The 13,883-nt window shown below is 47.7% G+C and overlaps 1 protein-coding gene across 1 annotated transcript; it reads left to right on the top strand.

Annotated features, from left to right (window-relative positions):
* Window positions 1–2,083: 2,083 nt before the first annotated feature.
* On the top strand, window positions 2,084–8,236 carry THAP1 (THAP domain containing 1). Its single transcript, XM_075411854.1, has 3 exons — window positions 2,084–2,189; window positions 2,518–2,713; window positions 6,121–8,236. The coding sequence occupies exons 1-3, from the start codon at window positions 2,119–2,121 to the stop codon at window positions 6,577–6,579; spliced, it is 726 nt and encodes a 241-aa protein (XP_075267969.1). The 5' UTR covers window positions 2,084–2,118; the 3' UTR covers window positions 6,580–8,236.
* Window positions 8,237–13,883: the final 5,647 nt, after the last annotated feature.

The following is a 13,883-nucleotide window of genomic DNA, read 5'->3' as shown; positions in this document are numbered from 1 at the left end:
ACGTGGTCCTGACAGAGCCACTGACCGCTGAAAGCTCCCTTGGGTGTCGGCCTGCCGACCGAGGGCCCCGGTGGCTCACCCGCGCACTCACCGGTTCTCCCCGTTGGCGGTGGGGTCCACTAGCACGCCCTCGGTCAGGGGTCACCCTCCCGCACTCTCCTCGTGCTTTCTCCCCAGGCTTTTCCTCCGCGCGACTCTTCCCCCGGGGTCCAGGGACACTGCTGGGCTCTGCCGCAGCCCTGCCAGGCGCGCGGCCGCGCCGTGCCTCGGCTCGCTCCGAAACCAGGAGCACGGGGGGAGGCAGAGGCACTGGCATCGAGCTGGGAAGGACTGTGCCCCAGACGTGCCGCTTCAGACCCACAGGACTACCTAAGTGCACTAATTAAGGCCGTGATGACCTCGACTCACCTACCTTGGGGCCCCCAACCGCACACCCTGCCCTCAGGACAAGGGCTCCATTTCAGCTCAGCCCGGGGCCTTCAGTCCCCTGCCCAGCTATGTCTCAGGTGTTTCTCTCTCCAGCCCCATCTCCCAGGTGGACCTTGGACCTGTGTTTCCAGTCCTGTTCCTGGCACCATCTCCCACTCCTCCTGCCTAGACTCCGTGGGTGGACCTCGTACCTGGTTCGTCACCTCCTTTCGTCTGGGTGTGTCGGTGGGTCCGACCACGAGTGCCGGCCCTGTCCGCCCCGCTCGGGCGCTGCGGGACTCTGCCCAGGATGGTGAAGGCCACTGCTGTGGCTCCGGCCACCCCCAGCTCATCTTCACATCGTCGGGCAGCCCCGCTCCGCTGCTCCCTGGGGCCGTGGCAGAGCTGCTGCCCAGAGAACTGGCAGCAGCAGGACTCCAGCGAGAAGAAAGCCACCAGGCAAAAGCCAAGACACATTTGCGTGGACAGGGGAGGAGTAAGCACATGTTTCTCGGTCAGGAAGGTGGTGCTAGAAAGAGCTCATTTTTGTTTCCTCGTCCCTTGGCTGACCGAGCAGCGGAGGGGCAGAGCTAGCCGTGCTCGGCCAACGCCGAGTGCTGAAAACACCCAACGTGAGCAGCGGTGTGGAAGCACTGCTGCGGCCGCTCGCTGTTCGGGCTTTCCCTGCCATGCTCCTGAGCGAGCCCGCGGCCGTGACTGAGATTGTCCCTGCGGCCAGGCAAAGAGGGCTGCCCGGGTGGAGAAGCTGCAGCCTCCAAGGGGAAGCTGGTGCAGCTTCTCTCCTTCCCCTCACGAGGCAAGCGCGGAAAGTACTTTGAGGAGAAGACGGTGTCCCGGGTGGGGGCAGAGGACAAGCTGGGGGGGCTCGCTTGGCTCTGGGGTGGTCGCCAGGCAAACTCTGTGTGCGACGCGGGACGACGCTGCAGGCGGGTCCCTGACGGGTCCCGCTGGTCGGTTACAGGGGGCGGCTTTGCCCACCGCTCTGGCGCAGAGCTGGACGGTGCGCCCGGAGTGCGGGAGGACGCAGACGCGGGTGAGGAACGCGCTCGTTTCTGGCAACGCACCGGTTCGTTCAGCCTGCCGCCCAACTCCCGCCGGCGCGCCTTGGCAAGCCAGGCCTCGGACAGCGGAACGGAGTCGTTCTGCACCTCCATGACGCAGCCGCGCGCGGCGGCGACGCGGCCTTGTTGTTGTTGTCGTCGTCCCCCCCCCCCGCTTTGTTTATTTTTTGGGCGGAGCGGCTGGAACACCCCCCCGGCCCCGGGGCTCCCCAGCGGACGCGGCATATCCGGCCCGGTCGCTGCCGCTGCCCAGATGCGGCGGCGCGCGGGGGGAGGTGGGGGTAGAGGGAGGGAGGGAGGGCGGGGCACCGCCGCGGCGAAGGGGGCGGAGCGGGGAGGGGGGAACGACGCCACGCGCTCACAGGCGGCGGTCCGATTGGAGGGCCCGCCGGGGAGGCCCCGTCCCCGCGCGCACGCCCGCCAATGGGCGGGCGCGGCGCTCGACGTTATCGCGAGAGTTGCGCTGAAGCTGGCGCCGCCATCTTGGAGTTGGGAGAGGCCGCGTCCCGTTCTTGTCCCTCTCGGAGGGTCACGGGCGGGGGGGGGGGGGGCGCAGGAGGATGGGCGCCCGGTGGTGAATTAAAGGCGCCCGCGAGCTCGGGGCCGCGGCGGGCGCGGGGGAGGAAGGATGGTGCAGTCCTGTTCCGCCTACCGCTGCCGGAACCGATACGACAAAGAGAAGCCCATCTCCTTCCACAAGTGAGCGCGGGCGGCGGGGCGGGGCCGGGCCGGGCCGCGGCGGGGGCGGGGCCGGGGCCGGAGACGCGGCGCGCGCGCGCCCGCCCGGAGGGGAGGGGTCGCGCCGCGGCGGCCAGCGCGGGCCCCGTGAGGCCGCCCGGCGCCTGCCCCGTGGGCGGGGGTCGGCGTGGGGGGAGCCGCGGGGCACCGCGCCTGCAGCCGCCTTCTTCAGCCCCGAAGCCCAGGTCGGGGCCCGGCCGCCGATGCGAGCCCGTCGGAGGGGAAACCGAGCGACCGCGGCGGCGGGCGCCTGGCTGTAACCACCTCCCCCCCCCTCCATCGTTTGCAGGTTCCCTCTCACCAGGCCCGATCTCTGCAAGAAGTGGGAGGCGGCCGTGAAGAGGAAGAACTTCAAGCCGACCAAGTACAGCAGCATTTGCTCGGAACACTTCACCCCCGACTGCTTTAAAAGGGAATGCAACAACAAGCTCCTGAAGGAAAATGCCGTGCCCACGATATTCTGTTACACGGAGCCCAGTGAAAAGGTAAACCCAGGGCGCTGGTGGCGTGAGGCCCACGTCGCTTGCACTCGCCGTGGCGGGGCTCGCTGCGGCGGCGAAGACGCAGGTGGCAAAGGACGGCGGCCAGTCGCGTGCACCTGGAGGCACGCGGAGGGCTGGGGTGGCTGGAAGGCGTCTGGCAGCCGTTCTCCTTCGCTCCGACCAAGAGCAGAGGCGTAGGCTGCCCCAGCCCCTGAAGCACGCACGGCATTGCGCGGATGTGCTGCAGCTCTGATCCGCTCCCGTGTGCACGCGCGGAAGCCGGAGTGGCGTAACTTCAGTCGAAACCTTGTGTTGAGTTACGTGGAATGGCAGCAAAGTGAGAAAGTATTGCCCTGTAGCTAAGTTGTCCAGCTGTATTTGTGGCGTATTTGGAGTTTCAGAGAACCTGCAGTAATACTTGCAAATGGCACTGCGCTCCCCCCGTGCTGACAGGTGGCTATTGCTGATGTTGCAAAGATGATGGACCTCAGTTCTGAGACTGAACCATCCTCTCTAAAGTCCTCTGGCTTCACAGAGCCACAGTGAGATGCAAAGAGAGGGGCAGAACAGCAGCTGCACCTGCTGTCTGTGCTGAAACCATCTCTGTCTTGCCTCAACAGGTACCTTGTGTTCATAAGCCAGACTGATCCCTAACTCCTGTCTCTGAACTTCTGGCGGTAGTCTCCTGTGAGACGTGTTGTTCCCTTCACTGTGCTGCCAAAGCAGCTTACCGTGAGATGTGTATCAGTTAGGAGTTCTTTCTTCCTTTGGTGTGTAATAGCTGCAAGACAAGAATGGAAAAGATTGATCCTTAACTCCTGCAAAGGACATAAAATGTTAGATCTCTTGCCACTCTGCTGTAGAGAAAGTGGCAAAGGAGAGAGTGGATATGATATAGGTCTAGGGGGTGAAAGGCAGCCATGGGATGTACTGTGCAGAGGAAAACTGGGACTTCTGCTTGTTTGATTTTTCTGTTTGTGTACAATATTGGATTTGATGCAGAAATAAAAAGGGAATGTATTTGAAAAATAAGGAGTGGATAATAACAGAGAAGAGAGTATAAGCAGAAGGTATGTAAGGGAAGACAGACTGTTTCCAGGTAAATATGGATGTGTTAAGTGTTTTGTTTGATTACAGTTCCCTGCTATCTGTACAACGCACATTTTCTTTGTCACATGTAAGATAGTTGCAAAATTTTTTACAGTCTGAAAGCTGAATGAGTGTGTAGGATAATTTGCACAAGTGTGATTGGTATAGCAGGACTAGTGGGGAGCCATGTTGCCTATTTCATTATTGTGGCTGTATCTACAAAAACACCAAAGAGTGCCTTTTAATTTTGGAGAATGATTTAGTGCTATTCCTGCTTGTCTAACGGCACTTCTAAATGAAGTGCCACGTATCTTCAAGAAATACAGTGGTGACAAAGAAGAATAGTAGTGGTTGTTTTGGAATTGAATCCACACTGATTTTGAAATACAGCTTTTTATCTTTTGCAGTAAGTGATTTGAAATACTTTCTTTGTCTTTACTTGTGTCTTAGGAAGACCGCTTATTGGCTATTAGAAGTAATTAGAATTCAGTTACGCTGTGTAGGTGATATGAAAGGTCTGTTCTCCATGGTATGTTGTGGCAGCAGTAACGCATTTATAGAGGTAGCATGTGCTGGATAAGCTGCAAATAGAAGTGTCTGTGTGAGTTCAGCTGTCTCGTATTGATCTGATTTTTGTTTGGGCTTCCGACAAGGGTGAATTTCTCTTTGCCAATTACATCTTTGCCTCGTAGGTTTTTAGGAGAAAAGTTTGAAAGTGATAGCTGGTAGGGTCAAACTCTTTAGAATATTAATATGTGAGTTAGATAGGCACACTGTTAGCAGCAGTTTCTTAGAATTGAGAAATGAGAGTAGTGGTTGGCTGGTTTTGTGCTTTAAAGTGATCAGTAATATCTGAGCGCATATGAAACTTCCCTTCAACACCAGTCACAAAACTGCCTTCTCATTTGCTGTCTGCCAAGTGCTGTAGTTTGTACAAAAGGGATATCTAGACCCCCCGATATCAAGCACTAGCTTGTTTGTGTGTTAAGTCAGGGAAGTTAATAGCATGACCTTCAGATCTGATGAGCTTGATGTTTAGATGATGAGGATTGTCAGCTGCTCTCATAGTCAACGTTGTCCCTGTCCTTACACTTTTATGTGTAGTTATAATACTGGCAACAGGTGGGTAGTGAGAAAATGGGTTCGATGCCTCTTTCACTGAAAGTGTCTTAGGCCTTCTTTTTCACAGGCAATGTGCAAGCTCCTTTGTTTGAACAGTTTTTTTTGTCATCGTGTGCACAGAAGCATTTCTGAATTATACTGCATTCCTTTGGGGCAGAAAGAGTCTGATCCTCTGCTCTGGCCTGCACTCAAGTGGTGAGGGATCTGTCTTGTCCTGAACCGAACAAGTGAACCTTTCGAGAGCAGTGTGAGAAAGACTGCAGCTTTGTGTGGAGCTGAGCCAGTCGATATTCTGCTGCTGCCAACAGGGAGAGTCGTGCTTCTCCCTTCTCCATCCCATCTGCCAGCCGTGCAGGCCTGCTTTCTCACTCCTTCCACACACCAGCGCAGGTGTACCTCGTGTTGCATTGCTCTGACTTTTAATAAGGGACAGAAGATTTCTGCAGTGATGGTGGGAGAGCGAATAGCTTTCTGTGATCTTAGCAACTTACTATGTTTGAGTGAAGAGTAAATACCAGGGCTGGGAGGGCTGCTTTGCTGTTGAAGAGCTGTTTATTTTGGCTCATCATGTCTCCTGAAACCAAACCCTTATGCTGCAGCCTGAAGCCAGTGACACAGCCCCTTCCAGCTGTTGAGAGGCAGGCCTTGCTGTGTCTACCTCTCTGCTCTGCCAGCTTATCAGCCCTCTCGGTAGATGATCCTTACTCGACCTCAGCAGAAGACTCTCCACTTCTGCTGTGTTTTTGATGAAGTTAGCTGATAGGCTCGAAGTATATAACGCTAAGATGCGGCAGAAGGAAGGAGATGCAAAGGGGAACAGGATGGCGGTGATGAGTTATTAGGTCAGCCCTGTTTTGTGGAACTGAAGCCTGTGTTCTTTCTTCTTTGCTAACCATGGGTATGTATTTGACCTAGGTCTTGAACGGAGACTGATTTCTACGTTCTTCAGTTTTTGATTTGAGACACCAAGGACTTGAGTTTCAAAGAACCATAAGAACAAATCTCTTTAAAAATATCTCCAGTTTAGAAGCCACACAAAACGGGCCCAGAATGGTTTGTCAACTTTGAAAATGTAGGCTTTGAAATTTTTGTTAATTTCAGTCCTGGTTGTTTATATTATTCTGGGGCTGTACTATGTGACTTGTGTTCTAAACAATGTTAAGCATGAAAATGTACTTTTTTCTTCTTGTTGTTTCTAGGCTGAAGAGTTTGCAGAACAGCCAGAAGATCCACTACCACCTCCGCTGCCACCACCACCACCTCCACCACCACCACCACCGGCAGCTCCAGTACTACCACCATCTTCATCAACTCCTCCTTTTCATTTATCTCAAATAGATGCCAGGTTTGTAGATCCAAGTATTGGATTATTGATGCCTCCTCTCCAGACCCCTAGCAATCTTGCTGTTTTTTGTGATCACAACTATACCGTAGAGGATACAGTTCATCAGCGTAAAAGAATTCAGCAGCTGGAGGAACAAGTTGAAAAACTGCGGAAGAAGCTCAAGACAGCGCAACAGCGATGCCGGCGTCAGGAAAGACAAATTGAAAAACTGAGAGAGATTGTTCAGTTTCAGAAAGAAAAAGACATATTGGCAGGAAAAGGCTATGTGATTCTGCCCAATGACTATTTTGAAGTTGTCGAAGTACCTGCCTAGAAGTCATGAACATCAGCTTTCACTTTGCTAGGCCAAGAAATTGAGTTTAAAAACTAAATGGTCTCTAATTCTGTGTGTAAGACTCTCAAGAACTGTAAAACAGTAAATAAGCAGTCATGCAAATGAGATCACATTTTCTCTTCATCATCGTTTCAGTTTGATACACTTATAATATATTGAAAATGCAAGCATCTTGGAACTAGGATTTGCATTTAGGTTACAAAATCTGAATTGCTTTACAGAAAGAAAAGATGCAAGGTTGAATACTTTTAAAATATGTGGGTTTTTTGTTTTTTGTTTTGTTTTTTGTTTTGTTTTTTTTTACAATGGCTATCTTGTGCTCACAGGGCATGGGGAGCTGAATCTGGCTGAGAGTGAAGTTGAGCTTGTTGTACACTTAGTGCAAAGCTTTTTCAAGGCATTTAATGTTGGCTGTGGGGATCCCCAGGAAGCAGTGTTCACTGATGTCAGAAGGAGCAGAATTAGGCCAGCTAAAAACACCTGCAAGCACTGCAGAAAGATACAGAAAGGTAAGATATGCATTTCAGCCTGGGAAAACTTCCAGCCTCAGTTTGCTATGCCTTCAAAGCACTGCAAAAAGTCTTAATTCCTGGATCCCTTCAGTGAGGTACGTAAACGAACCTCTTATTTTGGAGCAACCTTTCACCACATGTGTGTTGTGAGGGAGAGGAGGAGAATTCATTAGCGTATCTGACAAGAGTTGTAGAAGAGGCTTTTGTTTTGAGGGCACTTGAATATACTCCTGAAGTGCAGTGCTGCACTGAACGTATATGTTATTGGACTGTTGGCAGGATCAGGAAGGCAGTGTACTGTTCAGGGTGACTGATTTTCAAAAGCACCCTGAGAATATACAGTCCCCAATATGTTGGAGTGTGATGTTCCCATGAGCGCTGTAATGGATAGAATGTTGTCCTCATCTTTGAAATTATTGGTCTCAGCTGTATGTAGCTTCAGGAAGTGTAGAAGTTTTTTTACTTATCCAGGGTGTTGGGCATTTGTGACTTTCATTGCAGTAACTACTGTGATTTTTTTTTTTTTTTTTTTTTTTCTTTCACTCTCCCCAAAAGGCATCCACCAAAGGGCAGTTACAGAATTAGACTTTGGGAGTTGCGTGGTGCTAGACTGGTTTTTAATATCTCAAATGCTGCTGCCTCTCCTTCAGCTTTATTAAGAAAGAATCTTTCTAAGAACAAATTTAGCATGAGAAAGTAGTGCAGCACTTAGCACTTTCTATCTAATAATTTGTTTAGTCAATGAACTTGTTCAAAATCGGAGAAAATGGCATCATGCTAACCCTACTATAGCCTTCAGAGCTGAAATTCCTGGATGTATTAGACATGAGAAAAATGACATTTCTTAGTCCATGTCAAACCTGTGTGCAGTGTGGATTCTAGCTCTGATATTAATCAAGCCCTGTTAATGATGGCTTTAAAAGCTTCCCTTGGGTATCCTGTTAGCATGACATTTTGAAATGTTTCGAACCAGTCTTGGTACTTCTGACCTCACTCATGCCGTGTATCTACTTTCCCTACCATTTCATATACTTAAGATGAACAAAAATGCTGATGCATCCTTTTGTGTAAAATTATTATACCTGATAAAAAAATAAAAAGGAGATGGTGTGTTAGATTTTCAACTGCTCACTCTCCTCTTTTCCCAGGACTTTGCCAAAACTAGCTTGACGCTTTGTATCTTTTTTCTCTCAAGTAGTTTCCTGGTCTAGGTGCTGGGTTTTTCTCACAGCGTTCCCAAGTCTCATTGCTGTTACTCTTTATACTTAAAATAAACTGGAAAATTCAAAAAGTGACAAGGAAAAGATGTTTAAACAAGTGTTGCTATGCTGTTAGCATGTGTGGCCAGATAGCAGATGTTTCTGTTTTCTCTGTAAAACACCCTCTCTTCATAAGCTCTGGGAGTTTGAAGTGTGACTCCCTGAGGCACGGTGGGTTGCTGCCATACCACACCTCTGTGGCTGCAGTGCTCCTGCCATGCCTCTCTTCCCCCCACCCCTGCTATTTGGCTGGGTACTCCTGTCACCACCCTCCATATTCGCACCAATTCTCATGCTGGTTGCACTCTTCTGTGGGGCAATCCAGCCCAATAAAGCAGCAGGCTGGGCTCGTAGTGGAGAGGCAGAGGAGGACCAGCAGTATCAGGTCTGATGCAATAAAAAGGCAGGGCCAGGAGCTGGGGATGGGGAGAAAGAATTCCTCTCTTCTGGCTGCAGTGACCTGTTGCATTACATCAGCTGCTTCTGAAAACATAAAGGTAACTTCATACTCTCAGCGTTCAGCAGTGTTTCCTTCCGCCCTGGCCAAAGACCCCCATCTACCTCTACCTTCTGCTCTGGCTGCTGTGCTTACTGGGACCTTTCTGCAGGTATTTTAGCTTCATAGCCCAGAAAAGCAGCCCAACGAAAGTAAGTCAGCAAGGTAGATTGAAAGCACACAGATGGATGGTTGGGGGTGTTAGAGTTATTGTGTGTTTAAGCTTTTTGTGCTGGTGAAGTTGCTTTGATGGTTGACTCAGGTACATGTTCCTTCCATTGAGGGGTAATCATTGCTTGGCTTAAGGGTTTCAGTAGTAGCAGGTTGAAGAGGGGACTGCTGCCCAATTGCTCATGCTTTCTTCCCTGTTATCAAAGGATTTTTCTAAGAAGAGATGCAGTCCAATCTGACAACGGGCTTGAATTTCTGCTGCAGCAGCTCTTGTTTTTTTTCTGTAAAAAACCCCCTTGGTTACTCCTGATGTTAGGAGTGATGATAGGGCTAGGTGTGGACTCTGCTAGTTATCAGTATCGCAGAGAGCTGAAGTGGGGAAAAAAGGCTGGCACTGAAGCAAGTGGTTGTCTTGCAGCAGTTGACTTTCCCTGCACTGTGCCCTACCCTGCACTATACTGCAATCTCTCCGATTGATAGCAGTATAGAAAGAGAAGATAAAGGCTGTCTACTACTGGCCAGGCAGGAAAAGGGATTCTAGCTTTTCATGTAGAATTAAGAAGCGCAATATGTTCCCCAAGGATTTGTTAAAATTTCCTCTTCTTTTTGAAATGGGATCTGTTACATTCACACAATCAGCTGTAAAAAAGGGCTGCATCGCTTAACTGTTTGTAGTGGCCACAACTGGTACCTGCACATAGCAGCGATTTTGTACACATCTGAAAAAAAGCGGTTGGGAGTTTAAAAAGTGGAGATGGGAATGTAGAACTGCATGTGGTTGTCCAGTTGCGCATGAAGTAGCTGACATTTGTTTAACTGCACTTCATTGAAGCCTATTTCATAAAGCAAACAATTCAAGAAAGTTAGAAAGCAGCAAAATTGGCAAAAATGCTCCATGCTTAAAATTTGGACAGAGAGATTTGTTATGGAATGGGCTGATGCCTCAACAGGCAGAAATCAGAGCTGCTTCTAAAAAGAGAAGTGTTGGCTTAACTTCCCCCAGTTGCCCGGATTTCCCTTTTGCTGTGGTAGGGTATCTGACCTGTGTGTAGCATTTACTTTTTTTCTCCTTACACCTCTGCAAAGTATTAGGTTTCCATGTCTAACTGGGACAGTTAAAACCTAGAGGTGTGTTTTATGGGGGGAAAAACAAGCAGCAAAATACTTGTATAACTGAGACAGTCCTTCATCACTGCCCTTTTTTCTCCTCTACTTCCAGTTGCCACCTTGTCTGTGTTGTTACTAGCACGGTCTTAACAGCTGTGGCAGTAAATTGATGAAATATTTCCAAGAAATCTTGTATCTTGCTGAGGTTTCATTTTCCTTCAGCTCTACATGGGATTTAGGGTACAGGTGCCCTGTGTAAATTTTGAGGGAGTTCTCCTGCAGTTGAAGAAAGTGCAAAGCAAATCTCAGTTTGAATGTAGGAAGAAGGAAAGCGAAGTAGTTGCTTGGGTGAAACAGAAACCACGACAGTTTCCAAGTCTATTTCAAAAGGTTTCTCCTATTGCATGCTTCACTGGAACCTGGAAGTTATTCCTCGTTGCCCTTTTGCTTTGTTTCTTTCCTGAGATCTGGTTTAGTTTTCAGTCTATAGGCTTGTCTGTTTCCTGCCAGCTTATACCTTCATCAGGTGGCTTTGGCAGGGTGGAAAGGGGTGTTTTGAGCTATTGTCTAATTTTAACAACCAAAACACAATCTGCCAAAGCCTGTTGATGCTTACAGTCTGTCATGACTGCAAGTTCAGGTCTGTAACTGTGTTTTGTGCACAGCAGGTTATTAGCCATATTTTAGCCATGATAGTGATTTATTAATAAATAAGAAAAAGCAAAACAGGATAGATGATTCAAAAAATATGATGATGACAGTAATTGCTATTACAAATTTCTCTTTGTGCCTGTTTAGTGCTTTCAATGGAAATTTTATCTTCTTACAGGGATCTTTCGATGGAACTGCAGTATTTTATTGCGCAAATTGGGCAGAAGGCCTTACAGTGCTATACAGACTGGAGGAGATTAAAAGTGTGCAGAAAAAATGTGTTGCAAAGTTGTTTAACCCATTATGAAGAATTTTAAATGGTTCCGGAAAGAAATTCACCTTAAATGTTCTTAAGTCAAAGAAAGCATTTAAATCAGTTACTCAGAGTGAAATTTTCAAGAACCTCTCTTGAGAATAGATGCATTACATTGTCATAATTAAGTCATCGCAATAATTAAATCCCTCCATGGTCCCGCCACTAGTAGTTCATTTAGCAAAGACTTTAATTGCCTGTTGTGCAAAATGATCTAGTGATCTTCCTGTAGCTGCCTTCCCCCACTATACAGGGAAAACAGATTGTAAAGCGTGGGCTTACATGTTCCAGCAACTTCTGAAAAAGTGTTGTCCTCTGCATCTTAACTGGTTCCAGTGGTCTATTAAAAGGTCTTTCAGTTAGTGGTCTGCTGAAAGGTCTTTTAGTTAGGGAGGAGCATGGAGAATATCATGAGGCTAGTTGTTTGGTTTTTTTAAACGCAGGGAGGACTTGAACAAATTAGGCAGGCAGATGTGACTATTAAAGGTTCAGGGTCTGTGGCTATACTGGTCATCTATAGATGAACCAACTCCTCAGTATCTGAGTCTGTGAAGGACATGATTTCCTACTGGCAGATCTTCACTGACCTGGGACAGGTAATCCAGAAAAAGGTGGGGATCTTGCATGCAGTAATGGTTTCTTCTTTCGACTTGTCCAATATATTCTGACCAGGTTCTCCTAGACGTACACAGGACTTTGATGTAGCAGAGTGACTCAGCAATGTACTGAAATCACAGCACAAGCACAGTATAGCAACTGCAATATGCAGCAGAATCACAATGTATTGTACACATTCCCATTACTGGTCTCTAAATGCTCACAGTCATGACACGGTGTATCACCAGTTGCCAGGAAGGAATCTGTGCTCACATACAGAAACCCAGCTTGAGCCTGTTGCTCACTTCCAAGCTGATTTTGTGAGCTGTTCAGTTTTTATACTTTATACTGGGCTGAGTCACATACAGGGTCTCCCACATTGGTCTGGCTAGCTCAGGAAAACATTACTGTCAACTTGTTATTTGAGGGAAGGCTGTTTATGCACTCTGCTGACTGAGTGATACAGCTGTGTACCTAAAACAAAGGTTACTATCCAGTACTTGTGTTGAGATAATTTCAGCTTTCTTTATCACAGTTGTTATTCCTTACATTCTTCCATGAGCTCATCATTCTTGCCCATCTCCTCTGGGCCTTCTTCTATTTCAAGGGTCAATCATGCATCCCCACACCATCTCTTTTCAGGAGTGTCCTCACACACATTTTTTGCAGGAAGAAGTGATCTTTTTTTGGCTCGAAGTGCTTTACACTCTGGACTCGTGGCTCAGAGAGGAAGGAATTTTCAGGGATGGTGCTTTTTTATGTGAAGAGGAAGGGATCTTGTTCTGGGCTTAAGAAATCCCAAGGCTTCCACCTGCACTTTCAGGTTTAGGATAATCACCACAGCAGCTGGCTCTGCAGAGAAGGAAGTTTCAGGATATCCACTTTCACAGCTCAGTTCAGAGTTCTCGCTCTTTTTTTTATTATTTTATTCTTCTTTTCTCGTGTTGACAGCATCAGACTCTTCATTCATCAGGTCAGTGATGCTGATGCTGTCACATCCAGAGGAATGTCACCTGCATACAAAGAAAATCTGAACAGAGAGAGAGTTGTTCCCAAGCCGACTGTGAGACACCAAGGTGGAGTCTTCTGCTCTCACTAAGCCACATGCCATGTGAGCTTAGGTCACAGAGGCTGACCTTACTGATAAATGTTTCCATTTCTAATATTTTAAGCTTGACCTACACTTGCAAGCTTGTCTCATAGGCGTCCTGAACTGATACGGTGTTTTATCAAGTGATTTTGTGGTGGTGGTTTATCTGAGGGACTCCAGGAGTCTCTGGCAGATCAATGAATATTTGTGGTGTTATGTCCAAGGACTGAACAAGAGTTTATCAGTAACCTCAAATTCTGTAGTCTGTGTGTACATTCAGTTCTTATCTCATTTCTCCCTTTCTGCATCCAGAGAGGAAAATATTTTTATTAGTTTTCTTTTCTTTGGTTGACAAGGGACTGAAATTGCTCAGAGTTTATTTATGTCCAGCATGGCGAGGAACTGGGCAAGTTCTGCACTACAGGCACTACAGCATGGAAATCTCCTGGTCATGGATAATAGCAAACACGTGTATCCCCCCAAGTGAATGTGCACATGGCTCGAGGAACTCCAGTTATTTGGAAATAATCTCTTTAAAATATACACACACACAAATCACAGTTATAGTATCAGTGGAGTTATCTTTCTTTGATACTACCGTCAGCTGACAAAATCAGATTCCCCGGTGGTAACTTTTCATGTAAGTAAAAAACTGTATATGTAATATCTTCTACATTCAAATGTTCAGGCAAGCTTATGATGACATTATAATTAATTTAACAGTATCACTCTGTTGATAACCATTCTTCCATCAATACTGATGTTTACCTCTTGGTCTGTTTACTAAGGTTGTTATGTCTTAGAATTTTGCTTCACGATATACCAGATCATAGCTGTCAGGTAATTGACATGTATATAACTTCAGTGACAAGATGTAATTAAATTAAACTAACATCTGCAAATGGTGCTTTATTGTGGTGTTCCCAGTGCTGCCTGACAGACTGGATTTCTACATCAAATCCAAACACAGCCTCCTCGAGCACCCTTTTCTCCTTCAGTCACAGAAGAAATCACAAGCTTACATATGCAGTAGATGACATGTGGTCTTGCTTGTGTATCACAGCATGATCACCACAAAGTCTTGTGA

Source organism: Opisthocomus hoazin, chromosome Z (genome assembly GCF_030867145.1).
Source record: "Opisthocomus hoazin isolate bOpiHoa1 chromosome Z, bOpiHoa1.hap1, whole genome shotgun sequence".
Lineage (NCBI taxonomy): Eukaryota > Metazoa > Chordata > Aves > Opisthocomiformes > Opisthocomidae > Opisthocomus > Opisthocomus hoazin.
The sequence above is the reverse complement of the archived record's forward strand: the minus strand, read 5'-3'. Positions and strand labels throughout refer to the sequence as shown.